The following is a 27,132-nucleotide window of genomic DNA, read 5'->3' as shown; positions in this document are numbered from 1 at the left end:
TGCATATTTCCGGCACGAGATAGCTGTGAGCACCTCACAGGCTGGAACATTAAGATCCGACCTGTGTGGCGTTCATTGCTGTAACGATAAGCTTAGCTGCGTGCTACCGGGAGCGTGCATAGCTTGCGGATAGTGCAATGCTCCTTACGGAGTAACTGCAATGACAGTCGCGGACACTCAGCGTTATCGAGCGGAGAGTCTGAGTAAGAGGTCCGGCGGCACCGGCTCTTGCACAAATACTGAGTACCTATAATACTCGATATGACAAGGCGAGTTATTGGCGCCTTTAAATAACCAATGGCCACCCTGTTCCCGCGGCGATCAGTCCTTTGGACCGGAACGAGCTTGCTCATCTACAGCAGCTTGACGAGGGTCGCCACATCCACAAGCAAATGCGGTTACAACAACAACTGTTAAAATTTTATACACACAAAATCATCCAAAGACTGGAAAATTTTTGCGTGAACCACTGCGCAAAAATGGAAAAAGTTATCACTTTAAAACCGATCTTTAACGACAGCTTTGAAGTCTACCTTCTAATCCACATATTCCAAATAATTGTGTAATTATCGAATTTTAGGAAAAAACTTGAAAAAATTAGCCAAAAGACTGTGAACCATGGAAAAAGTTGGCGAGTTGGTTCATTCATTATTACATAACCTTATAACTGGATTTAAGAAAAATAACTTCAAAATTAAGGGATAAAATAAAATGCTTTTTATTCAACAGCGACCAAAAAGTTTAAAATAACATAAATTATGTTTGTATTTCGTGTAATTCAGTATTAACTACAAAGCTAATTAAAATTAAATAAAATATTAAAGTACATATAAGAATACATATGAGGGTGGAGGTATTATCAAGTACATACAAGTACAATATACGGCAAAGGACGATGGCTAGCATACTTTTTCTTATAAAGTACAGATGCCTACATAAAATCTGAATATGACAGTAAACCAAGAGGGAATTCATGTTAGGAATGTATGTAAATAAATATTTATGTATTAATATTGAAACAGCGCTGGTGTCTCCCTTTTCGTTAGGCAGCAACACTTCTTAGTGGGAATAATTTTTGTGGAATATTCTAATCCCAATTTTCTTCGTCAGTGCTTGCATGAACCTGTCGCTTCGCCGGCGAGCTTAGAATGGGCGATGAGCCTAACTGATTTGCTCTGTTGGGCGACGAAAAAGGAGGAGGAGTTCTTGGGGCCGGAGGTGGAGACTTGGCGACCGAAGTATTATTATCAAGGCCGTAAGAGTTACTCGAATTGTTGTTGTCGTAGTTTGAGTTTCTATTAAAATTATTGTTTCGGTTGAAACTCTTGCGAGGCGATGACGATGACCAAGAACTCCCTCCTTCGTCATTATTTTGTGAGCGGAAGTTGTTAAATCGTCCACCACCCCTTCCTCTTCCTCTACCTCCAAAACCACCTCCTCCTCCACCTCTGCGTGGAGAATAGGACTGTGGTTGTGGTGAAGAGGCTCTTGAAGGCGATTGAGATGAGGGCTTAGAAAAGCGTGGATTGTATGATGTTTGTGACTGATCCTGATTGTATGGTTTTCTGAATTTGTTATTGAAATTTCCACCACGGCGATTGTTGTTATTAAAGCTATCATTGCTATTATAGTTGTTATTGTTATTATCATTCTGTTGGTTAATGTAGTTATTATCCGGCATAGATTTTTCCATTGGTTGAGATGCTGGCATATGCTCTTGCGTTTGGTGTTTGTGGGCACAACAAGTTGTTCCATCGATTACTTTGGGTGGTGATACATAACAACTAACAAAGCGATCGGAGCCAGAGCAGCCCACTCTTGCCACTGAGGGACAATTCGATGTAGTCGGGGTCAAAACTTGTTGCAAGAAATTGTTATAAGCCGCATTGCAGCCGGCCGATGTAGAACACGAATGGACCGCAGCATAACTTGGCATTGGTGCTGCAGCTGCCGCAGTATAACTTGGCATTGGTGCTGGGGCTGCCTGGGCTACCGGGCCTGTTTGTTTCTTCACAACGTTACCATACATGTCGACACATATTCCCAAGTTATTCATATTACTCAGAAGTTCTACAACATTGTCAAGTTTGAATATATCAAAAACTGCACCCGGATTAAGGAGTCGTTCACGATGGAAATTGTTTAAGGCCATTATTAATTGTGTCATCGTTTGATTGACCTGAATCTGCGTAGAACTGGGTAGACTTAGAAACCATGTAGAATTCTGTATAATCTCATACAAGATCATGCTGGTTGATCGCTGTGCTACTTGTGGCACATTCATGGGAGAAGATGGAATAAAACGATCGACAGTGCCCATTATTTGTGAACTTATGCCAAATGCTGAACTCGTTTGTGTATTGATGCCACTATAAGAGACCACGGCATTTTCATAACTTAACGATTGTTGAACACGAGTCCGTGGATCGTTTGGATATATAGCCATGTGTGAACTGTGTGGTACACTCACCGATCTTTGGTATTGTAAGGGCTAAAATAAACAAGGTCCATAAACAAATAGTAAATTTTAATTAGCATTATCGTGTTGGATTTAGTTTTATGTTTAGAAATTAACCAAGGAGTTCGTCCAAAAAAACACTACGTAGTAAAAGAAATTTTCCCCGCGTATGTTCTGCTGCGACGAGGCATATTTTTTACATTTTTGCAAAAGCATACATGGGTCTATGATAATTTTTTAAGATTTTATTAAGTGAAAGATGGACTCCCGGAACAAGGGATACTTCTCTCATATCAATAATTGCAGTCCGATTAAAGTTTAAGCTCAATGATATGGGGCCTCCTTTTTATGCCGAGTCCGAACGGCGTGCCTCATAGCTACACCACTTGGTAGAAGTTTTAACATGACAGGATACCTCACAAATGTAGCCAGCATTAGTAAGGGGATAAACCACCGCTAAAATTTATTCTTACGTTTACGCCGGAATTTGAACCCAGGCGTTCGGCGTCATAGGCTGCCTTGGGATTGTTTCAATGAGTTTTAAATAGAATGACGAAATTAGTGTACCCCATCCTATGGTGGAGGTTATAAAAAGGATGTTTGATATATCCAAGACTTCGATACGCAACGGTCTTTGAGGTCACCGCCCACGTTATAAAGGACATTTTTTTGCAAATGGATTCCAATAAGCAAAAAGCGAAACTGAATGGAGATGGGTTAACGAATGCGTCGAAAAGACTTTCAAGGGAAAAGATTCTTTTGGGCACGTGAGTCGTTGTGTAAGTTGTTGTGTCACGCGTAAATCACCCATGAGTCATGTCGTTTGTGAGGCACAAATCCAATCACGTGATCGTATGTGACCGCTATTGAATTACAAAAATTCGTTCCTAAGCGTGAGCGACTCATGAGACACACACGAGAAAATCACGACTCACGACATTAATCAAGACTCACCACTGAGTTAGTGAAATCCTGCTCATGACTCTAATCACCACTCATGAGAAACTCGCTGCTCAAGGGAATAATCATGACTCACAAGGAAATCACAACTTACGAGACTCCCACGAGGCACCCACGAGAGTGATTTTTTCATGAGTCGTGATTAATGTCGAGAGTGTCTCGTGAGTCGTGAATGTCTCATCAGTCGCGACTTTCTTGTGAGTCGTGCGAGGGCGTGGGTAATCGTGATTTTCTCGTGAGTAGTGGGGGAGAAAAATTTTGTCTGGTAAGCGTGCGTAAGTAACATTTTTTTCTTGCGGGCTCAAGTGAGTGAAAAATTACTACGTGCACATCTTTGATAGGTACCATATATATCGTCATATTCACACTCATAAGGACGTTTTATGTTTATAGATTACCACAATAATTAAGCCTTACCTGTGAATTTATCGACTCGACCAATTAGGCTTTATCTGTGAATTTATCGACTCAGAGATATATTCACAGACGGTTGAGCAATTTTTTTCGTCATTGCCTCGCAATTTTGAGAAGACACAGTATAATCAGCGAACACCTCTTTCTCCTCATCATTCTAGAGTTCTATATGAGAGTCCGCATATCGGGATTCGAATCCAAGCGAGAAAATTAGAAAAAAAATTCAGCGGTTATTATCCCTACCAATACTGATGACATTTGTGAGGTACTATGTATCCTATGTAAAAACTTCTCCCCGACGTTCGCACTGGACTATAAAAAGGAGGTCCCTAAATCATTGAGCGTGCGCTTTGTTACTCACTACAAACTGCTGCCTAGATAAGGCTATGACAATATTGCGTCCATTGTTATGCCACAAAAGCCTCAAACCAAAGGCGTTGTTGAGATTCCAGAACTCTGTACACAATCAGGGCAATAATTACAACATTTATATAATTATTTGAGCTTACCTTAACGTCACGTCCAAAAATTCGTGGATCGAGTGTCGTAGCCTTTTTAAGTTTGTCAATGTTATTAGGTCTATTGACGGTCAAGCCTGACAAATCGATTTCCCAAAGCTAACAAATATACAAGAAAATAGTTGGAAAACTTTATATTAGAAATCAAGTAAAAGTAACATTCCTCGGGACAAATTTGAGATCAAATTTCATCTAATTTTATCTAGTTTGATATAACTTGATCCAATTATGTTTGATAGCAAATATAATTGGATCTGACCATATCAATTTTTAACTCGGGATAGATTAGTTTTAAGTGCTAAAAGCTATTCATAAATTTGTATTTTTTACAAATTATTTTCCTATAGTTTAACAGAGCTCCAATGACAGAATCCGTTTTATGGGTGATTTTGTTTAACTTACCACATATGGCCTAGTAGCCATGTATACTGTAAGACGTGCATCAATCTCTTCCAAATGATAATCATATGGCATAACCATATTCCCACCGCCTTTTCCAGGCGATGGACTTGCAATACTATCAGCATGAGTTGGTGAAGATATAGGCGTAATATCTTGTCGGGGATAGTCCCAATCTGTATGGGGTCGTATAATTCGGGAACCTGATTTTGTGTTGATTATTACTGAAGAATTCTTAAAAAATGTGTTTTTATTACTGATACGACGATTGCTACATTCTTCGTCTGAACCATATTGAATGATGGTTCTATCAGTACTCCCACGTCGACCTGCAACAAAAAATGTCCCATAAATCTTAAAACGATTGATGGAGAAAGTAGTTTACCACTAATATTTTCTTGAAAATCATTGAACACATCATCAGGGGATTTGTGACGTCGACCTTTAATGGAGCAAGGAAGAAGAAAAATATTCAAAAGAAAAATTTTAAAAAGGTTAAATAGTTAGTATGGATTCAAATACTCAAATCGGTGGATCGGTTTAGGTAGGATTCCTATCTAATTATGGCTCATAATTGGTGTGGATGGGTGAAGGACCTTACTAACAGCATGATCTGTTTAAAGGGGATTTATCTACACCGCTTTTAAAGTGCGCCTTGACCCCCAAAGACTTGGCTACAAATTGTGTGTGTCAGATTAGCAAAATTCTAAGACGATTTAACGATGTCCGTTTGTCTATCCGTACAACCTTAAAAAATTTAGATATTGAGCTGAAATTTGGCACAGATATGTCTTTTTGATGCACGCTGGTTAAGTTTTTGGACGGGCCAAATCGGACCATATTTGTATAGAGCTGCTATAAAAACCGATCTGCCAATAAAGGGTCTAATTAAACATTTAATTGAAAATAAAAATGTTTTTGATAAAAAAAAACATTTTTATTTTCAACTGCACAGATACATCTTTTTGATGCACGCTGGTTAAGTTTTTGAACGGGCCAAATCGGACCACATTTGGATATAGCTGCTATAAAGACCTATCTGCCAATAAAGGGTCTAATGTCCATAAATGCTTTAATTTTTATCCGATTTCGCTGAAATTTGAAACAGCGAGTAGCTTAAGGCTTCCCCACATCTGACCCAAATATGGATTATATTTAGATATAGCTGCCATATATACCGATCTGACGATAAAGGGTCCCAATCCCATAAAAGCTTTATTTATTACCTGATTTCGCTGAAATTTGAAACAGTGGGTTATTTTAAGCCTCCCGACATCTGACCTTAACTATATTTAGATATAGCTATATGGACTATATTTAGATATAGCTGCCATATAGACCGATCTGCCGATAAAGGGTCTGAAGTCCATAAAAGCTTTATTTATTAACCGTTTTCGCTGAAATTTGAAACTGTGAGTTGTTTTGAGCCTGCCGATATCCGAGCTTAATATGGTTGAGGTCGGACTACATTTAGATATAGCTGCCATACAGACCGATCTCCCGATAAAGGGTCTGAAGCCCATAAAAGCATTATTTTTTATCTGATTTTGCTGAAATTTAAAACAGTAAGTAGTTTTAGGCCAACCGCCATCTGACCCAAATATGATAAAGATCGGACTGTACTTAGATATAGCTATCATATAGACCGATATGACGATTAAGGGTCTGAAGCTCATAAAAGCTTCATTTATTACCCGATTCTGTTGAAATTTGAAATACAAAATTCAACAGTGACTTGTATTTATAAGACTACTCCATGTCCGTGGCGAATTTGGGTGCATAAGTTATCCAATTTTCACCGGATTGTGACGAAGGGGGGTTTTCATATATACCCGATGGGTATTCAAAGTTAAACCCGGGCGAACTTTTTACTTTGTTTTTTTTTTACTTGTTTTAATTGAATCAATCATTTTTTTACTTGAATTAGCTTTTTTTACAATTACGGTCGTGTGGAAATTTTCAATTAAAATTTAATTAATTTTATCATTTTTTTAATTGAATCTGAACTCTTTTTTCAATTACGATAGTGATTGAAATTTTTGTCATTTTCAAATAAAAAATTGATTCAATAATTTTTTTAACTGAATCTAAAAACTTTATATATATTAATGTTTTTAATTGAGGCCACCGTAGCGCAGAGGTTAGCATGTCCGCCTATGACGCTGAACGCCTGGGTTCGAATCCTGGCAGGAACATCATGAAAATTTTCAGCAGTGGTTATCCCCTCCTAATTCTGGCGACATTTGGGAGGAGCTTTGGATTTGGTATGGTAGCCATGTAAAAACTTCTCCACAAAGAGATGTCGCACTGCGGCACGCCATGAAGGTCCCGTATCATTGAGCTTAAACTTGAATCGTGCAGCAATCATTGACATGTAAGCAATATGCCCCTGTTCCTTAATGGAATGTTCATGGGCAAATTTGCATTTGCAATTGAATATGCAATTTTTTTAATTGAACCTTTTTTCAATCACATTTTTCAAAAATTGTGTTCATCAAAAATTTCGTGGTTGAAATCGATATTTATTTTTTTCCGTGTACATACATATATAGTGGAAATTCTTTTGGTTGTTGGGTGAGCGATTGGTGCTCCCAAAGACCTTTCATATGAGTCCCGACCACATGACCGTTTGAGAATTCTTTCTGGGTGGGTGGGGTAGCCCCCTTATATATTAGCTCTAAAATTTGAATATCACATTCGTATATCAACAAAAAGTACTTAGCCATTTAAATTGAAGACAAGATCACAAAATAAGTTTATCATATTTTAAAACATTTTTACAGGTTCATATATAAAAGTCACAATTTTGTACTTACGAGTTGATAATCTTCTACTCGATTCCGTGGTTGTACTAGGACGGACTATTATAGAATTCATATTTTCATTTTGTTCAATATCATTGTGTGATTCATGTCGTTGTTTGTGTCCTTTTTCCTCTATGCGATGTTCTAAATCTCCTAGTATATCCTCATCAATTTCTTCTTTGACCTCTTTTACTTGGTTCAGTTTTAGTTGTTTGGCTTTTGTTGCTGCTGATGAAACGGATGTAGGCAGGGTTACTGATTGTTCCTTTTCATCACCAGATGAATAGCAGTCAGTTTTACTTAGATCTATAGGATAAAAGATTCATAAATTTAGACTTCTCATCATTCCTCACATAGAGAAATAGAATAAATTTCTTTTAAAATATATTGGCACAATATGTAGCACAAGTAGCGAAAGTTTACCTACATAAAATATAATGAAAAATTGCCAATTGGAAAGAATGATAGACAAAATGGTAAATCGTAAATTTGTACAAATGGTTGCCAATACAAACACCTACAGATTTATGTTCTTCAGTGACCAATATTAAACTTTGTTGGTGCGAGACTCTGCAGACCTTGTTTGACAGACTTCTTTGCTTCGGTGAGTTATACTTAAATTCGATAGGTTAAGATATCTAGGTGTACATGGACGGTGTCTAAACTTGTTTGTATTTGTTGTTGTTGTAACAGTGAGTTGTGTCTTAATCAGGTGCTATTGACAGCGGGTTGCGTATTTAAGAAACAACGGCCAACAGTTGTTGTAGCAATGTGTTTTACACTAAGGCGACAGCCCTTGTCGATGAAGGACTCCATCGGGTCAATCCGGTTCGTACAACCGGCTGCCATGGGATTGTCAACTGTCTTATACGTAGGCAACAAGGTTTCTGGAGTAATGAAGTTAGTTCAGGTGTCATCTCAAAGGAAGCAGACTTACCAATCTCTTTCACTTTTCCGGTATATTGCAATGCATTTCTAAGATAGATGCTGGCCATGATGAAAGGGATATTATAGCAGCATCGTACAGAGAAGCGTTTAGGAATACATGTCGAGTCAAACTTTAATACTGTAACATCTGCGAGGGCAATGAGATAATGAGAGGGAACATCGTCTTGTATGCTCCCGCGCAGCACTAACACGATGTCGACCTTATGTTTAGGCATAGGATCCCCCTAGAATATATCTTAATTTATCAGATGTCCGTATTGTTATACCAAAGCCTGCTCTGGAAAACGGTACTTTAAATTAGTAATCTCAAGGCAAGGATCTATGTCTCCTCGAGTGGCTGTATGTCACCGTAAGAACTCAAAGCCTCTATTTGCCCATCGTTTCTAAATAAGAACGACGTCAAATCCTCCTACCATCAGCACGGGATGAATATAAGAACCACACGGGTTGGAACTATCAGTTCCGATATGTGTGGTGTTCATCGTCACTACGAGAAGCTCAGCTGAGAGCTTACGAGCGCGTCCACAAGTTGCGGATAGTGGGATGCTTCATATACGGAGTAGCTGCAACTGCAATCGCGGTACCGAGCAGAGAGTCTCAGTGAGAGGCCGGCCGGCACCGGTATGACAAGGTGAGTTTGGGCGCCTTTGAGTATCCAATGGCCATAACGTTCCTATGGACCAAAGCGAGATTTCTCACATATGGAGCCTGACGAGGATCGCCACCTCCGCATACAAATGTGGTTACCGATGTGCCTCTTTTGTATCAAATTTGACACATCTCGACGATGATGTGTGCCACTTTTTTATTATGAGCATTTGAAATATTGTGGTAAGCATTTGAAATATTTTCCAAAGGTGGTTCTTTTCTCACTATTGCTGGCGGCAATTATGGTTGCCTAAAAAGTAATTGCGGATTTTTTTAAAAGAAAGTAAATGCATTTTTAATAAAACTTAGAATGAACTTTAATCAGATATATAATTGCCATTTTGTTCGATAACCTTTTGCCATCTTCCTGGCAAATTTAGTATTCCACGCTCATAGAACTTCTGGCCTTTATCTGCAAAAAACTGAACCAGGTGCGATTTTATAGCCTCATCATTGCCGAAAGTTTTACCATTTAAGGAGTTCTGCAAAGATCGAAATAAATGGTAGTCTGATGGTGCAAGGTCAGGGCTATATGGTGGATGCATCAAAAGTTCCCAGCCAAACTCACTCAGTTTTTAGCGAATGACCAAAGATGTGTGCAGTCTAGCGTTGTCCTGGTGGAATATGACACCTTTACGATTGACCAATTCTGGTCGCTTCTCTTTGATGGCTGTATTCAATTTGTCCAATTGTTGACAGTAAACATCCGAATTAGTCGTTTGGTTCCTTGGAAGCAGCTCAAAATATACCACACCCTTCCAATCCCACCAAACAGACAGCATAACCTACTTTTGGTGGATATCAGCCTTTGAAGTGGTTTGAGCTGGTTCACCATGCTTGGACCATGATCGTTTTCGACTAACGTTGTTGTAAACAATCCATTTTTCATCTCCAGTTATGATTCGTTTTAAAAACGGATCGAATTCATTGCGTTTAAGGTGCATATCACATCGTTGATTCGGTTTGTTAAATGAATTTCTTTCAATACATGTGGTACCCATATTAAAATTGACGCCAAACAAACAAATGTAAACAAAATTTCGCGCACTTTTTTTCTAAAGCAAGCTAAAAGTAACAGCTGATAACTGACAGAAGAAAGAATGCAATTACAGAATCACAAGCCGTTGAAAAAAAAATTGTCAACGTCGACTATACTACTACTATATTACTGACAATTACTTTTTGGGCAACCCAATATCTATGAAGAGGCATCGCTCAGCGGCACGCAGTTCAAAAAAGGCAATCACTTTTTATTCATATGATTAAATCTTGAATGTTCATTGGTAAACTTCTCACGTATCAAAGAGTGCAGTCCGATTCAAGTTTAAGCTCAAAGGAGCCTCCTTTTTATAGTCGAGTCCTAACGGCGTACCGCAGTGCGACACCTCTTTGGAGAGAAGTTTTCCATGGCATAGTACCTCACAAATGTTGCCAGCATTAGGAGGGGAAAACCACCGCTGAAAATTTTTGCTGATGGTCTCGCCAGGATTCGAACCCAGGCGTTTAGCGTCATAGGCGGACATGCTAACGTCTGCGCTAAGGTGGCCTCCTCTTCGAGTAAACTCGATATATTGGGTTGCCCAAAAAGTAATTGCGGATTTTTCATATAGTCGGCGTTGACAAATTTTTTCACAGCTTGTGACTCTGTAATTGCATTCTTTCTTCTGTCAGTAATCAGCTGTTACTTTTAGCTTGCTTTAGAAAAAAGTGTTAAAAAAAGTATATTTGATTAAATTTCATTCTAAGTTTTATTAAAAATGCATTTACTTTCTTTTAAAAAATCCGCAATTACTTTTTGGGCAACCCAATAGATCGGACTAAGCCAAAATGGGAGCCACCGTAAGGCAGAGGTTAGCAAGTCCGCCTATGACACTGAATGCCCAGGTTCGAATCCTGCCCAGAACATCAGAAAAAAATTATCAGGGATGGCTTTCCCCTTTTAATGCTAGCGACAATGTGCCATACCATTTGTTATGGCAGCCATGTAAAAACTTCTCCCCAAAGAGGTGTCGCACTTCGGCACGACGTTCGGACTCGCCATAAAAAGTAGGTCCCTTGTCATTGATCCCTGTACCTTAATGGAATGTTCATGGTCAAATTCGCAAAATTTGCAGATCGGGCAGATCCATTATCTGCAATAATACAATACAATTGTGCACCCTTACAGACCTTATCTAATGCTTTAAAGACAACCAGAGGCAAAATCTTACACCCACCAAACGTTTAGATTGAACAATTCCAGATATGCCATTAGATCTGCATGCAGGGATATCGCGGAAGCTATGCTATCGATCACTAAACAGTAGCAGCTTTTTGAAATCAAACTGACTTAAGCAATATTTTTGTTCATTGTTAAACGACAACTTAGGGAGCCAAATGCCTCCACTGGGAATTAAATGTTTTGGTTGTATGGAGGTCTTTTTTGCTTAAGTTTTACTACCTGAAAGGAAGTTAAAACTCGTTGTTTTAATGTTCAACGGAGAAATCTTACACGTGTCAGGTTTTATATCATGAATTCTAAATTATTCATACAAAACTTTTGTTGATTTCCTTATTGTTTATGATGTAAGAAGCCGACGCAAAGGTCTAAACCTAGGTGTTTGTGCCAATCATACTCCCTTTTTCATTAGAAAGGATTCAATTCATTTTTTAATTTTTTTTTTTTGGTTTTTATTCTTCAATATCATAAATTTTCCAATTTTCATTTCCGCTCTATAGACTTTAAAACTCCAAGCCACTTAACTTTTTAACTTCACTTTTTCTATATTTATCATCCATTCCACCGAATACATATCCTTGTATATGCTTTCATATCTTTTCATTTCTATGGGGTCATTACATCCCATTCTACATGATTTGTTTTCTAATATTAAATTAAGAAACTCCACTATAATGTGAACACTATACCTTAAATCATAAATTCAACTAAATAACATAGGGAATAAAAAAGTCTTTGATAAGCAAAGGGGATACACAAAAAAAATGTTGCGAAATATTTATTATATTTATATTTTCTTAACCCATAAACACCTAGACCCTACATCTTAGGTTGACTAAGTGAATTTTTAGAGCTTTTATACTGACCTGTGTTTAATAAAAAGCAATAAATTAAACAAAAAACTTAAATTAAACAAATGAAAATCAAAAAGAAAAAAATTAAAGAAATAAAATAAAGGTAATAAAAAGTTAAATTAATAAAAGTTGAAAAATAAAAAACTCAAGTTCTAATTTTGAAGAGTTGACTCTTCTCTTAAAACATAAGCTTATATGAAAGAGCAACCCTTAATCAATTATTTCCATTTTCCCACTATTCGGCTATGAACGAAGAATTGGCATAATTCTCAGCAAACTCTAGCTAGAATTTGAAGCTGACAGTTTTTCAAGCTCTTTCTACCCATTCGCCAGCAATGGGTTAAATTACAAATTCAAATAAAGAGCTTATGAAATAAAAATACCTTTGGTAAGCAAAAATAAAAACAAATCACAAACGATATACATACGATAAAAGGAAATGTTGAAAGCAAGTAAAAAAGGTTTTATAAGGAGTCGACTATAGTAATACCCTACACCACTGAATTCAATAACTACTTCTTTAAAACAAATATAAATGCATGTCGGATGAAAGTTGTAGAGACTGATGAACATGCGGAGGCTTATATTGATAAAAGATATGCGTACAGTCAGTGTTTTCGAGTGCAAAGTGCATGCTTAAGGGTGTAGCCACATGTCTATATGTGGAGGTAGCGATCCTCGTCGAGATCCATAGGTCAAGGCAAGCATGACCAAGACCTCGCCAAACGTAGTAATTTAAAGGCCCCAATAACTTGCCTTGTCGAGTGTCACAGGCACTCCGTTTTTAAGCCAGAGCCGGTGCCGCAAGATCTCTCACTGACACACTCCACTCGATACCGACATTTGTCAGCGGCTGCAATTGCAGCTAATCCGTATACGGAGCATTCCACTATCCGCAACCTGTGAACAGTTTTTTTTTCTCATAACATATTGCCGTTCTTTTGTTGCAAAAAGTAAAGGTATCGATTATGGATCGGCGCGCAACTGTATTGCGTTGCCAGAAGATAAAACCTTGAAATAAAAATTGGTACAAGTTTTCACAAAATTCCCTAGTTCCACTCAATATCGGTGTTTTGAGTGTTCGCTTAAAAGTAAATGGAGATTTCTGTAACAAATTTGTCCGTTGGCAATTCAACCGAAGTTGTTTTGCAATCCATAATCGAACCGTTAAAAATATTTATAGTGGCTACCAAAGACATTGTTGATATAAATATTAAAAACTATCCGAACCGGGCCCGCTCCGCCCTATAATATCTTTTTAGGGTGGGGACACTTCGCCCCGAATGTGAATGTCAAATTCGTGCCATTCCAGCCTATGTCCGTCTATGACGGTGAACGCCTGCGTTCGAATCCTGGCGAGAATATCGGATAAAATGTAAAGCAGTGGTTATCGGCTGTTAATGCTGATGACAATTGTGTGGTATCATGCCATGCATGGTCATGTAAAAAATTCTCCCCAAAGGGGTGTGGCACTGCGGCACGCCGTTCGGACTCGGCTAAAAAAGGTCTCTATTCATTGAGTTTAAACTTGAATCGGAAAGCACTGATTGATGTGTGAGAAGTTTGCCCCTGCTCGGTTCCTAGGCAAATGTTTACTCTACTCCCAAATGCAGTTATTGAGTCCGTTTTAAGCTCTAAGTTGTCGTATTTGGTCTATATATCCATTTGGTGGGTTTTGAGTGACCCCCCGACGCACCAGACTACTATAATAGAAACCATGTTTTGTTTTTGGTGACTGTAAGAGTGCACAAAATGTCAAATTAATCGCATAACGAATCTCAGAGATCTGGTGTTTTTAAAAATTAGTGTAATGAGAAGTGTTTTTTTAGGGGAGGGACGGCACCTCAGACATTTGGACTCAAATATAGATATCAAATTCGTGCTACACTGCCAAATCACTTTAATTTGAGCCCCTTTTTGCCATGGTCGGTAAATATGAACCGTTTGGAGGGTGTTTTGGAGCTGGGGCAGCTACGGGTACCTTGTCCTGAAAATAGATATCAAAATCGTTTTTTACAATAGTCGGATATGATTTTCAGTTTAGGGGGTGCTTTAGAGCGTACCACCAAACACTTGGATCCAAATTCATTTTGTACTCTCAAATACCTTTCATTTGTGTCCCATATTGTCATAATGGGTCAATTAACATATTTGACGCCACCTGGACTTGAACGCAAATTTGAGTGTCATATTCGTAATCTACTCCCAAATACCTTTCAATTGAGTCCCATACAGCCATGGTTGGCTAATATGCCCGTTTAGGGGTACTTGAGGTGGGGCGACCTCCCATTAGTTGGACTTGATTTTTTATACCATTTTTGTTTTCGGGGTGGGGTGACCCCTAAACTTCCATCTGAGTTTGTATGCCAAATTCTAAATCTGCTCCCGAATACTTTCCATTTGAGCCCCATATTGACATGAACGTCTAATATGCCTGTTTGGTGGAGTTTTGGGGTTTGGGGCGGCCATATTGTCATGATCGTCAAATAAATATATTTTAAGGGACTTTGGGGCTGGGGCGGCCCCCAGTTACTTGGACCCAATTTTTATTATGAAATTCGTACTCTACTCGTGAATAGCTTTCATTTGAGTCGCATATTGTCCCGATAGGTCCACTTTTATTTTTTTGTAGTACTTTTGGGGTAAGGGGGAGAGTACGTCCCCCTCCTGATACCAAAAAAATTATATAGCCCATGTTTCCTCCCAGACCAACGTACACAATCAAGGCAGTCGGCTCAGCCATTTTTGAGTCTATACGGAACAAACAAACAAACCGACAAAGAACATAACAGAATAATGGCTATGATACGTTACATATTCCTACCTTTGATCATCATATTTTTACGAAACCGGATCACTGATGTACCCTCCAAATTATCACGATCCTTATCATTTTGATCTGCATTATCCAAGGAAACCAATTTTTCAAGCTTCAATTGAACACTTGTTTCATTATCAGAATCTTTGCCTTCGTCTTCGCCATCATTGCTGCTGTTTGTGAAAAGTCTCTTCTTGGCTAATACGCCCACAGATGTTGTAGTCGATGTAACAGTGGTTGTATTCTTACATGTATTGGTGGTATTGCATGTTGTTGTAATAGCGGTAAATGAAGTTCCTGCGTCATTGCCTTGCATGTGTTGATGCAAGGATTCTAATAGATGTGGTTTCAATTTGGCAAGTGCAACATAAGGACCTCTTCTGTTTTGCAATTTGTTTGTAGCCGCTTTCGAATTGTCAGATGTACGTGCACTCATACCTGGAGTGTCAAATGATACTTTGCGTTTTTGCGATTTTGTAATTGTGATATTTTTGGTATTTAAACGTCTAGCTTTTGGCAGACCTGCTGCTACTTGAGTCTTTTGAATTTTATCACGAGTATTCTTTATGGGGGGAATTGCATTTTTGTTCATTTCAGCTGTGGTGTAATCCTCAGTATCGCCATCTTCTCCGTACATGACAGACATAAGAGATTCCACACTTTCTTGCGAACTAGTTTCAACAACAGTATTATCCGGCTTTGAGTCAGTTTTTTCTGTTGATTGACAACTTGCTTTAGCTAACTCACAATGTTCTCCAAAGTTGACTTTATCTGTCATTTGTGTATCATCAACATTTCGGTACTTTTTTTGCTTTAATTCGGATAATTTTAATCTTCTAAGTTTGAAGGATTTCGTTGCACCTGATGAAGTATCTGATTCTTGGCCGCCGCTAGATTCAGTTTGCTGCACGTTGTCGGATCGCAAACGTGCTCGACCTTTATTTGTTTTTTTCGGTGCAGGACTTGCATTTTCAAGTATTTCATAGAGCGGAGATTCTTCTTCAGGCTCTGTAGTTTTTGAAAATGTGTTAGTGTCCTCAATGACTTCGTTGTCCTCAGGGCTCAACTCTAAACGTAACAAACACTCATTTTCGTGCTCATCCTGATCATCTAGTACCCCACTGTCATCAGTTACTATCGCAGTGTCATTGGGAGCAATTGGTTTCAGCATGTTATCCTTCATCTGCATATCTACAAACTCCTCATCCGTCTTCTGCAAAAGCATTTCGGGAGGCAGGACTTCTATGGAAACCACTTCCACTTTTTCAGAGCATGGGACCTCAATAGCTTCTGCATTGATAGAACAATCTTTGGAGATATTTTTATCTAATGAAATGATGTTCTCCTCCCTGTTGTTTGAACACTTATTTAAACCAGAAATATTTGTATCATCAATTGTCCTAAGGTACTTGCTGGTTTCTCTAGGCAAAGCCGCATCATTATGGATATAAACTTCGGCCAATTCATCATCCAACAAAATGCATTCGTCATTAAGGTTAGCGTCTCGAACAACTACCTCACACAAGTGAGCTGCAGGTGAAACCGAATGCATTTCTTCTTCCGCATGGCCTGCCTTTCTTACTAGCTCTTCCTGCTGATTTAGTTGATCAAGAATAACTTTCAATTCCGTATATCTGTTCTTAGCACGCGGTGTAGTATTGCTTTGCAATTTCTGCAGGCTCTCCTTACACACATCACGCGATTCTTTTAAAATTTTGTAGTGTTCCTCTACATTTGTGGAACGGAGTTCAACATCGGCATTAACAGATATTTCCAAATCTGGGCATGGCGTTTCGTTAGGGCTGTTGTCGTGTAGCTGTAAATCTCTCTTTATAAGCTGCTCTTGTTCAGTTAGTTTTTCAAATATTTCTACCAATTTTGAGGCTTTTTCCATATTTGGCAGCGTGGTATTATTTTTCAATTCCTGCAAACTTGCTTCCACAGAACTCAAAATTTTATTTCTATCCTCAAATTCACAGCCGCTTTCCACCACTTCATTCTGTAGTGGTGGCGATGTGACCTTTTCTTCGGAGTTATTCTGAATAGAGAAAAAATATTTTTATGAATGAAAAGATGGCTACAGTATTGAAATTGGCAATTTTTTCTTGCCTAAATATAACACCACCTATCACTTACATTAGCTTTTTTCTCATTAGAACTTTCGTCAATCACTAATCTGCAAACGTATTCGTCTTCTTCATCGTCTTCATTATCATCGTCCAAGTTTATAATTTCCGAAATAATTGTGGGTGGAGAAGTCATATTTTCGTTCTGTGGTTCGACTTTATCACTTGCCACGATATTTGACATGTCATGCTCTTGTAACATTTCATCGGTGTCCTCCAAAATAAAATTTTCAGATGTAGTATTTGTTTCTTTCGAATCGATTACCATTTCAGAGTTTGTTTCAATGATCTGTAATTGGTGTGGTGCGTTATTCAAACTTTTGTGCTCAATCTCCAATTCATCGTCATTATGTTTTGTAGATTTTTTTGGCGTTGATATGTTTCTTAGTTTTTCTTGAAAATTCCGTAAACACTCCCCTATATTCTGTATTTCTTGGGCTTTTTGCAGAAAGATTATTTCCGTATTCTCAGGGTTCTCTAACAGATCCAATATGTGATTTTGTAAGGCATTTTTAATGTTGTCGGGTAATATGCCATTGTGCATAAATTGGCAGTTAACTGCCTTGGGACACTGCATTCCCAAATAGTAATATTTACATGGAAACTCAGAATGTAAGAAGGGACAGCTCAACTGTCTGGTACACTTGTTGTTTTCAACAAGACTGCAACAGGGCTCCAAAATTTTTTCTTCTTTTTCAATTGGCTGAAGCTTGTCTTCGGTTTGAGTTGGGGGTGCCATTTTCTATTGTAAAAAACATATGAATTAATATCTTTAGAGATAAAACGATCCAAAAGATGGCATAAACTTACATTTTTATTAATGTTTTTCTTGACCGTTCGGCCTTGAACACGTCGCTTTTGAGGTTCACCACGTTTGGTTGGCTTCTTTTGTTTTGGATTGATAGGTTTGTTGGGGTTTTTCGTATCCGCTTTAGAACTGCTATGAGGTACCTCAGATGTAGGCTGTTCTATAGCTTCTGTTTTTTGAGGAGGTGCCTCCAAAGCATCTACTTTGCTTTTGCGCTTTTTGCTACTAGGTGTCTTTTTGGGATCTGCGGAAGAGAAATTAAGTTGATCTCATTAAAATATATTTAACATTTAGTGTTATTCGAAATGGCACAATACTGCGTTTTATAGAATACAATCCTACAGTAGTAACAGTAACAGTGCGATAAATTCGGCTGGATCGAATTTTATGTTCTCCTCAGTAAGAATCGCATTTGCCAAGTATTCCAGTTGTCCAGCCAATAACCAGTTGGCACTATCATCTAGTTCAGTAGCTAACCAATTTTGTGTCTGTAGTTCCATTTTTCGTAAAATTCTACGAAATTTAGTTATTTATGCATTTGCCTCCCAAATACTATTTACCGAACTAGTAATGGGTACTGCTGACTGACTGCTGACTGCTGGGTCAGTTAAAAAAATGTTCGTGCTTCTTGCGTGCAAGAAAGAATTTGAACCACCAAAAATTCGCCTGCCACTGACAGATTCGCAAACCCACATTCGAATCCCCAGGCCGGTAAAAAATATTTTCTCAAACATTGCACTATGGGCTCAAATCGTAAAACAGCGGCAAATAAGATTTTTTTTAATTTTCCTATTGAATTTGCTTAAGAGCACCCTGGAGAGAGTAATTATAAAATTTGGCAACTCTGATTAGCAGCAAACAGCTGATATTGTTCACAAACTTTAAACAAACAGTAAGAAGCAGACAGTGCTGAAATTTCAGTATCAATAACTTGTTCATATAGATTCTAATGGTAGAGGTGAGTGCTTTTTGTTTTGATAGTTGTGTTTAGGGTTTATACTGTGGTGTTTTTTTACATTTTTTCCATTTTATTTGGAGTAGAACTAGAAATGTTAACATTTTTTACTGATAATTCCCACTGTTTATTGTTCATGCGCAAATGCAAATTTTGCCCGTAAACATTCCACTAAGAAACAGGGCAAACTTTTTACATATCAATGAGTGCAGTACGATTCAAGTTTAAGCTCAATGATAAGTGGCCTCCTCTTTATAGCCAAGTTCGAACGGCGTGCCGCAGTGCGACTCCTCTTTGGAGAGAAATTTAACATGGCATAGCACCTCACAAATATTGCCAGCATTAGGAGGGGAAAATCATCGCTGAAAATTTTTTCTGATGGTCTCGCCAAGATTCGAACCTCTGCGCAACGGTGCGTGTGGTGTCAAATTTGCCACACATATTTGCAGATTTTTAAATTACTTAAGCTTATTTAATGGCCAAAATTGCATATTTGAGGAAATATATATATTTTAATAAAATTTGGCACACGTATTAAAACCACAGGCAAAACGGACAAAAGATATATATGGAAGCTATATCTACATTTAATCTGATCCGAGCCCATTGTGCATTGTCAAATATCAAAAGAAATTAATTACGGAACTAGCTTGTTGGAATTAGCAATAGTACTATTTCCAGAATCAACTGGTTACTCCAATCCCAAAACCATGTTAAAATCACCAGTTATAAACACTGAAAGTCGTCAGAAGTAGAACAAGTTGTGATTACTTTGGAAATAGTGGATAAACAAGTTTAGAACTATTGGCCTGGACTACTGGGGCTTTTAACTGTTGGAATTCAAAAGCAGTAACTAAAAACTTACACATATCGGCACAGGATAACTATGAGTACCACACTAGTTCGAACTTTTTGTTCCGGTTTTTGTAATGTTATGATAACTGGAATGAGCTAACTTTTTGAGCTTGTGGAGGATCGCTAACTCCATATAAAAATATAACTACAACAACAAAGTTTCAACACGTAAGGGTCCTTCATGTACTCAAAAACTCCTTCTCGTATTCAAAAACTACCTATCAAAACACATCATGCCCAAACACACTATAACAGGTCAGATCACAAATGTCATTGAACTAAGAAGTCTCCGAACTGTGACAGACAAAAATCCTACCCGTACGAAGACATAACAACATGCTGTCTAAGCAATACCTTCTAGGCTGTTATCGCAGAGACTATATGATCTAGAGCGTGAGGTCCAGTGCTACAAGACATAAAATTTAGATATAGCGGGTCTAGACCAAAGAGCGTAAGATAATATAAGAGAGGGTTTCTGCTTTGTCTTCCCCGTACCGTAAAATAACTCGCGTTAAAGACACAACATTTTTATTGTATTCCAATTGGATTCACATTGAGGGCTGCAACATTTTCGGGTTATTCTGTTTTGATTCGAGCATTCGTTCGAACATTTTTTCGTATTTTGCTTTGTTTCTTTGCAACCGAAAGTTGCAATAAAGGAAAAACGAAATATCGTGAGCAATTCAAATATGTTGTGTCTTTAAATTTTGTCACTCGTCATTACGTATTGCCCTCTAACGCCAGCTCTTATCTTTCTTACGCTCTTTGGTCTAGACAACATTCATGCAGACACGGTCAAGGAGCGTAAGAAAGATAAGAGCTGGCGTTAGAGGGCAATACGTAATGACGAGTGACAAAATTTAAAGACACAACATATTTGAATTGCTCACGATATTTCGTTTTTCCTTTATTGCAACTTTCGGTTGCAAAGAAACAAAGCAAAATACGAAAAAATGTTCGAACGAATGCTCGAATCAAAACAGAATAACCCGAAAATGTTGCAGCCCTCAATGTGAATCCAATTGGAATACAATAAAAATGTTGTGTCTTTAACGCGAGTTATTTTACGGTACGGGGAAGACAAAGCAGAAACCCTCTCTTATATTATCTTACGCTCTTTGGACACGGTAGCAGATGCGGGAAAAGATCACCCATTTTAGTCGCAGAGTTCCTGTAAAAAACAAAACACACTGCTAAAACAACTACAAATAAAAGGTCCACATAGCAAAGTGGTGTCTAACAGTCATGCATGGCGAACAATTAAAGGTGATCTCATTTGTACAACAACCAGAAATCATATGGTGCAATCCATATGGCGTCATTTTGACATCAAGCTGATTGACGTTTTACCAACACACACAAATAAATTTGTGTGCGTGCGTGTATACGTGTGCGTACATGAGCAGACAATATGGAAGAAAGAAGATAACAACAAAGAGAATGCAAACAAAAATCGTACATCTTAATAAGGTCAAACCTGGCCGGCTGTTAACAGCTGTTTGCGTGAGACCAACTTTTTAAATCTGCCTTAACAGCCATGGTAGATTTTATAATTTGAACAAATTGTTACTGGAAGTTGTTTGCCAACAAAAGAAAGCGGTAGAGCGCGTGAGAGCGAGCAAAATTTCAAGTGGTGGTCATGCAAAAAAAATCGAGTTTCATATATAATGGCTTCGAACGTACTTTCACAGAAATAAAGAATTTAATTTTGTTTTATTAAAAAAATAATTTTTTTGCGCTCTTATTGACAAACCTCATGGAAGGTGTTTTCGGAGTGGATTATGTAGAATTTCTGTGCCACTGTATATGCAGCTTGATTTTCATGGCGCGATATTTAAAAAAAAAGTTTTTCTTTAGAAATCTTTTGTAGCTTATTTAATTTCTATTGTAGTCTACTCGTTAATACCTTTCATTTGATACCCATTTTGCCTAGGGTTAGGGGGGTTCAAAATTCTCAAGATCCCGTAGGTCCTTCCCTGGTTCAATTTTGGACATGTTTTTGCATATTTGTATTTTACTGGCCAAAACCTTTTATTTGATACCCATATTACCTAGGTCGGACCACTTCCCCCAAAGTGGATTTTTTGGCCCCTAGGGGGGTCCAGGTGCCTGTGCCCCATAAAAGGAATACAAATTCGTGTTCCTGGGGTCAAACAACATCTACATACCAAATTTCAGCGAAATCGTAGGTGAACCCTATAAAGTGCATTTTTGCACTAGCCTTAAGAATCCTACAATATTCACGGATTTTTGCAGGAATTTTTAATTTCGCAGCTTAAGCTGCATTCCCAATGGGACCAAAAGGTCGGCTTTGCACTTCTTTATCCCGTCCTTACTCGTTTTTTTTTTTTAAACTATGCTTTAAGTTTTTATTTGTCATGTAAAGGCTTTTCTGCTTACCCATGGTTTTTTCCTTGCTCAGGTTAATGGCATTAATAACGCTGGAAGAGGAACCATATAACAGATGAATATCGACATTTGGTTCATTGTCTCTGCTACTGCGAAAAGCAGCCATGAATGAACGATCATGTATGACAGTATTTCCATGAATAGCAGGTGCTTGTTGGCGCTCCTCCGAAGGATTAAAAATGTGGACAGTGTTCCTTCTTTCCAATACCGATATGGAGCGTGTGCGCGCATTTCTTGATGCTTTATTTTCAATGTCGTTGGTGGAGATTGTATTCGTAGAAGTTTGGAAAACACTCGAACTTCTTGTTCTGCGTAGATGGCGTCGTTGCAATGGTGGGGAATCGCTTTTAAGATCATCCTCAACCCATTGCAGGGACTCCATGATGCAGCGTAACCACTTAATTTTCAAATTTTTTCAAAGAAATATGTAACTAAACCACTTTCGGAGTTTAATTATAGGCTTCTTTTTCAATAATTGAATGAGTCGGTACTCAATGAAAGCGAGTAGAATAGCAGGAAGGTGGTGGAATGGAATAATGGCTAATTTTATTTCTAACGGAACTTTACAGAGTTGCCAATACGCTGATATGTTTTTTTCGTCTTGGTTTATTCCAGTGTACACTTAAAAAGGTAACGTCAACATTCAAACTATGGAAAATATGCGCTTCCTCAAGGTAGATCAATATACCCAAAGTTCCATCGATCATCATGCATAAAAAAACCCTCATTTGTTTATGTCCTAATTTTATTGGTTAAAAAAAGACAATAAAGTGGCTGCATTTCAGTCATATTTCCAAGTTGCATGCAATAGGTAACAGATGCCCGTTAATGAGAGTATGACCATCTTTATGCAGTAAAGTCCGTAATTTACAGTTGTAATGTAAGACCATTTGTAGACTCATTTTCATTCAGGAATTCGATGCTACTTTCATAATCCCTCATTGTTATCCATACCACGCCCCTAAGTTGATTCATGTCTGGTATTACGTCCTCCCTACCTACGTGCTGGTGTCTGTTAGCCGCGAAAGCGGGGCAATGAAATAGGAAATTCTCCAACGTCTCATCATATTCCCCACATGCCATGTGGTGTTTATCGCTGTTACTAGAAGCATAGCTGCAAGCTACCAGGCGCGTCCACAGATTGTGGATAGTGAAATGCTTCATACGGAGTAGCTGCAACTGCAGTCGCGGACAATCAGCGGTATAGAGTGAACTCTCATCAGTGAGAGGCCGAGCGGCATCGGCTCTTGCATAAATACTGAGTGCCCATGATGCCCGATATGACAAGGCGGGTTATTGGAGCCTTTAAATAATCAATGGCCATAATGTTCCCGCGGTGATCGCTTCTTTGGACCGTAACGAGCTTGATCACCTACAGGAGCTAGACGAGAATCGGCACCTCTATATGCAAACGTGGCTACAACAACTATTACTATTTTCATTCGTCATTTCCATTTGAGGTGATAACAATCATGATTCATAATTTATGAATAAAAAACTCCATCAAATACAATATGCGCTTTTTTAATAAACCAAATACGTAATTTGTTTTTTTTTATTGTAATATTTAATAGTCCAAAAAAGTTTCTGCTGAAAATTTTTTGTGAAATTTTATCAATAATTTTTTATTTCAAACACCGCTGTTTTATATATAAGTTTTTAAATGTATCTTTGGCTTTCACATGTACTATTGTCTTTTTTTCTGGTAAAAAATATATACACAAATAAAACACAAAATGTGTAAAACATCGTTGTCCATGAAATACATATTGTACGTTAAATAAAAATGGGAATTAAAACAAACGCCCAGATTTAACTTTGCCTTATTTTCTTTCTTTTTAATAAATTAAAGTTTCCATATGACGTATAATTATCAGTGATAAATGGTATATAAAAAGCTCGATAAAAACGGTGCGATTTCTCCTGAATCAAAAAGGGTAGGCTCTTCATTATGGTCCAATCTTTGGTACGTTTCGAATAGCTCGGTTCTAGATCAGTGTATTTGCCTTCATCAAAATCAATGAGGAAATGACAATCATCATAGGGGAAATACATGCGCTCATCCTCCTTATTCATATCATTGAAATAGGGATGAGCTATTTGTGTAGCATTTTCTCCATCTGCGTAATATGCTGGCAACATGCCTTTGAATTCTGATTTTAAAAATCGCAATCGAAAATTTTGTGCGGGGAAAAAGAAACTACCCGGATACCGATACCAGTCTTTGCCTATACACACATTGTAAATTTGATCTGCCCTGTATTGTGGTGAGGCCTTAAATTGTGTCAGTTCCATCATTAGATCCATGGGAGCGTGATAATTACGATACAATGCGAATACTCGTGACAAGCCCGTAAGCGTACTTAAAATCATTATTAATATGGCAATAAACATGGTATGGTCAAGGTAGTGCGGTCCAGAGGACCCATTTTTCATACTGACTATTAAGGTTTTGAGGCGGAAAAAAATGCGTTGAAATACATCCACCGTGATGGCACCACATAGAGATATTAACGGATAAACCGGGAAAAGGAAACGTTCTTCTTTGTGTGGTTGCGCAAAGAAAACCAGAAGCCATAGGTAAAATGGAGCTAGAGTGATATAACGGGGAAAGTTAAGGGTAGAGCTCGACTTCGCCGGCACCACAAAGTAATCAATTATTAGCATAATTGGTGTAATTAAGGACAGAAGCTAAAACAAAAAATAATAATTTAATATGTATATGCAGTGTTAAGATAAAAAAGTTTTTTGCTAGATGTGCTTACTCACCCAAACAATATTGAAATTCAAATAACCATTGACCAAGTAGTAGCTCAATGGTTCAGTGCCAAAAATATTAGGCCCATGATTTGTGAAGACATTATACAAAACAATATTTAATGGCGCAAATGTTATTTTGCCAAAATACGTAGAGTCTATAACAATCATAGGTATTGCAATAGTGGCAAACGAAATACCAGCCCATATAAAGAATGTGCGAAACAAACGTTTACGTAGAAGCATATCCACCGCTATTGGTACACCAATAAGACCTAATAAGAACATAAATAACATTAAATGTTCCTTTAAAAAACTAACTACAAAAAAGTTACCAGCAAATGGCCATCCAAGCAACGAGGCAATCGCAACAAAGAAAATTGCTAATGGATACTTTTGCGTCCACCATGCGGCTAGCGCTGAACATCCAAAGTACATAGCAAAAGAAGATGGTAATAACGCAGTACTGGAAATGAACATGCCTACACTAAATAGCTGGAATATTAGCCACAAACGCCCAATGTGTATACCAAACTCCTGACAAATAGATCTGTAATAGATTGAAATATTATTACTAGATAGCTAGTACTTATTCACAAAGAGCCATTCATACACTTACTTATACATAAATCTTTCCATTACGGCGCAGCCAAAACCCAACATACAACGCACCATATAGAAAATTAAGACTGGACTTGGATGGAAAATCTTCTGATAAATCCAGCCGGGAACTCCTTGCAGCAGTAAATACGTATATGAACGTAGGGCAAATTGAGGGCTATATTCCCAAGTCTGTAGGCCGTGCCCATTTATAATGTAATTAAGCGGTTCCCAATAATTGTAGGTCTCGTCACAGTCCGATATGTATGCCCAAATAGCGCTGCACAAACGTGCACTGACAAAGGTCTTAAAAGCTGTGTGCACAGAAGGCACTACATCTCTCTTGTCCAAGGAAGCTGTGGAATCATTTTCGTTCTTCTTAGCCGCTCTGAAAATGACAATTTAAGTAACCAACATACAAAGCCGGCTTTTCTTTTTTACTCACCCCAATTTTTTGTTTTCCTTTTTGCTGGCTCCTGAATTAAGCTTTTTTGGAGGTTTTCTTGTTAAGGCATTCTCCTGTTTATTGGCATTATACCTCTGTCTGGCAGCTGGGGGTGCCATTATCCACACTTGATACAGGTGATACTCCCGTCTTTTTTATCAAATTGTGGACGTACAAATCAGAATCAGCTGAATTGGGAAAGAAAATAAGACAGGGTTGCCAAATTTTAAAATGAGCGAATGGTATTGTTGCAGGTAAAGGTAACTGTATACTAAAGGACACATCCAACCACACACAATTTCCACTGTGCAAACTAAACATATTCTCCGAACGTATACGTTAATATATATGTTATGCCAAGTTTGAACTAATTTCTACCAAGAAAATCGGTTCAGTTATTATATATACTTTGACCATGAATGATCCATGATTCCATTGGAGCGAGCTCAATATGTATGGGCATAAATACGTATAGGAGCGCCAGTTGGGAGAGAGCTCGGATTGACAAGTCGGGGTCCGTGAGTCGATACCAATCGGAAGCTTTGGTCTTTCGCTACAATTGGATCACAATGTGATACGAAGTTATATAATTGACGGACAGCCACTACCACATATGGATAACCAATTAGAGCTTTATGTTTTATCTGACAAACAAAGCATGTAAGTAATAGTACATACATAAAATACATGTCGTCTGATATAATCTTATATTCTTTTATTTTTGTATACCTTTCTCTTTGAAGCATCGCTTGCATAACAGAACCTCTTTGCGAATCCTTGAACCTTACAGTTACCTGTCTATTACATCAATGCCAATTGGTCCCAAAGACTTAAGGCCTTATTTACAAAATTTAATGTATTGGGTTGCCCAAAAAGTAATTGCGGATCTTTTAAAAGAAAGTAAATGCATTTTTAATAAAACTTAGAATGAACTTTAATCAAATATACTTATTTTACACTTTTTTCTAAAGCAAGCTAAAAGTAACAGCTGATAACTGACAGAAGAAAGAATGCAATTACAGAGTCACAAGCTGTGAAAAAATTTGTCAACGCCGACTATATGAAAAATCCGCAATTACTTTTTGGGCAACCCAATAGATTTGCAACAGCTTTATTTGACATATTTTTTTTATAGAAA

At 37.9% G+C, this 27,132-nt stretch overlaps 2 protein-coding genes across 2 annotated transcripts; both read right to left on the bottom strand.

Moving 5' to 3' along the window:
* Positions 1 to 694: 694 nt before the first annotated feature.
* On the bottom strand, positions 695 to 23,694 carry LOC106080415 (uncharacterized). The gene is made up of 9 exons (XM_013241797.2): positions 22,184 to 23,694; positions 17,976 to 18,217; positions 17,176 to 17,907; positions 15,046 to 17,077; positions 7,566 to 7,859; positions 5,135 to 5,191; positions 4,753 to 5,078; positions 4,342 to 4,449; positions 695 to 2,491 (listed from the first exon to the last, which is right to left on the bottom strand). Exons 1-9 carry the CDS (start codon positions 22,572 to 22,574, stop codon positions 1,088 to 1,090), a joined length of 5,586 nt encoding a protein of 1,861 aa, XP_013097251.2. The 5' UTR covers positions 22,575 to 23,694; the 3' UTR covers positions 695 to 1,087.
* Positions 23,695 to 24,003: 309 nt separating this feature from the next.
* LOC106080401 (alpha-1,2-mannosyltransferase ALG9) lies at positions 24,004 to 26,200 on the bottom strand. The gene is made up of 5 exons (XM_013241779.2): positions 25,995 to 26,200; positions 25,569 to 25,937; positions 25,285 to 25,499; positions 24,962 to 25,224; positions 24,004 to 24,883 (listed from the first exon to the last, which is right to left on the bottom strand). Exons 1-5 carry the CDS (start codon positions 26,111 to 26,113, stop codon positions 24,005 to 24,007), a joined length of 1,845 nt encoding a protein of 614 aa, XP_013097233.2. The 5' UTR covers positions 26,114 to 26,200; the 3' UTR covers position 24,004.
* Between the last annotated feature and the right edge of the window lie 932 nt (positions 26,201 to 27,132).

This window comes from Stomoxys calcitrans, chromosome 2 (assembly GCF_963082655.1).
Source record: "Stomoxys calcitrans chromosome 2, idStoCalc2.1, whole genome shotgun sequence".
NCBI classification, from domain to species: Eukaryota; Metazoa; Arthropoda; class Insecta; order Diptera; family Muscidae; genus Stomoxys; species Stomoxys calcitrans.
This window is presented reverse-complemented; position numbering and strand designations above follow the sequence as displayed.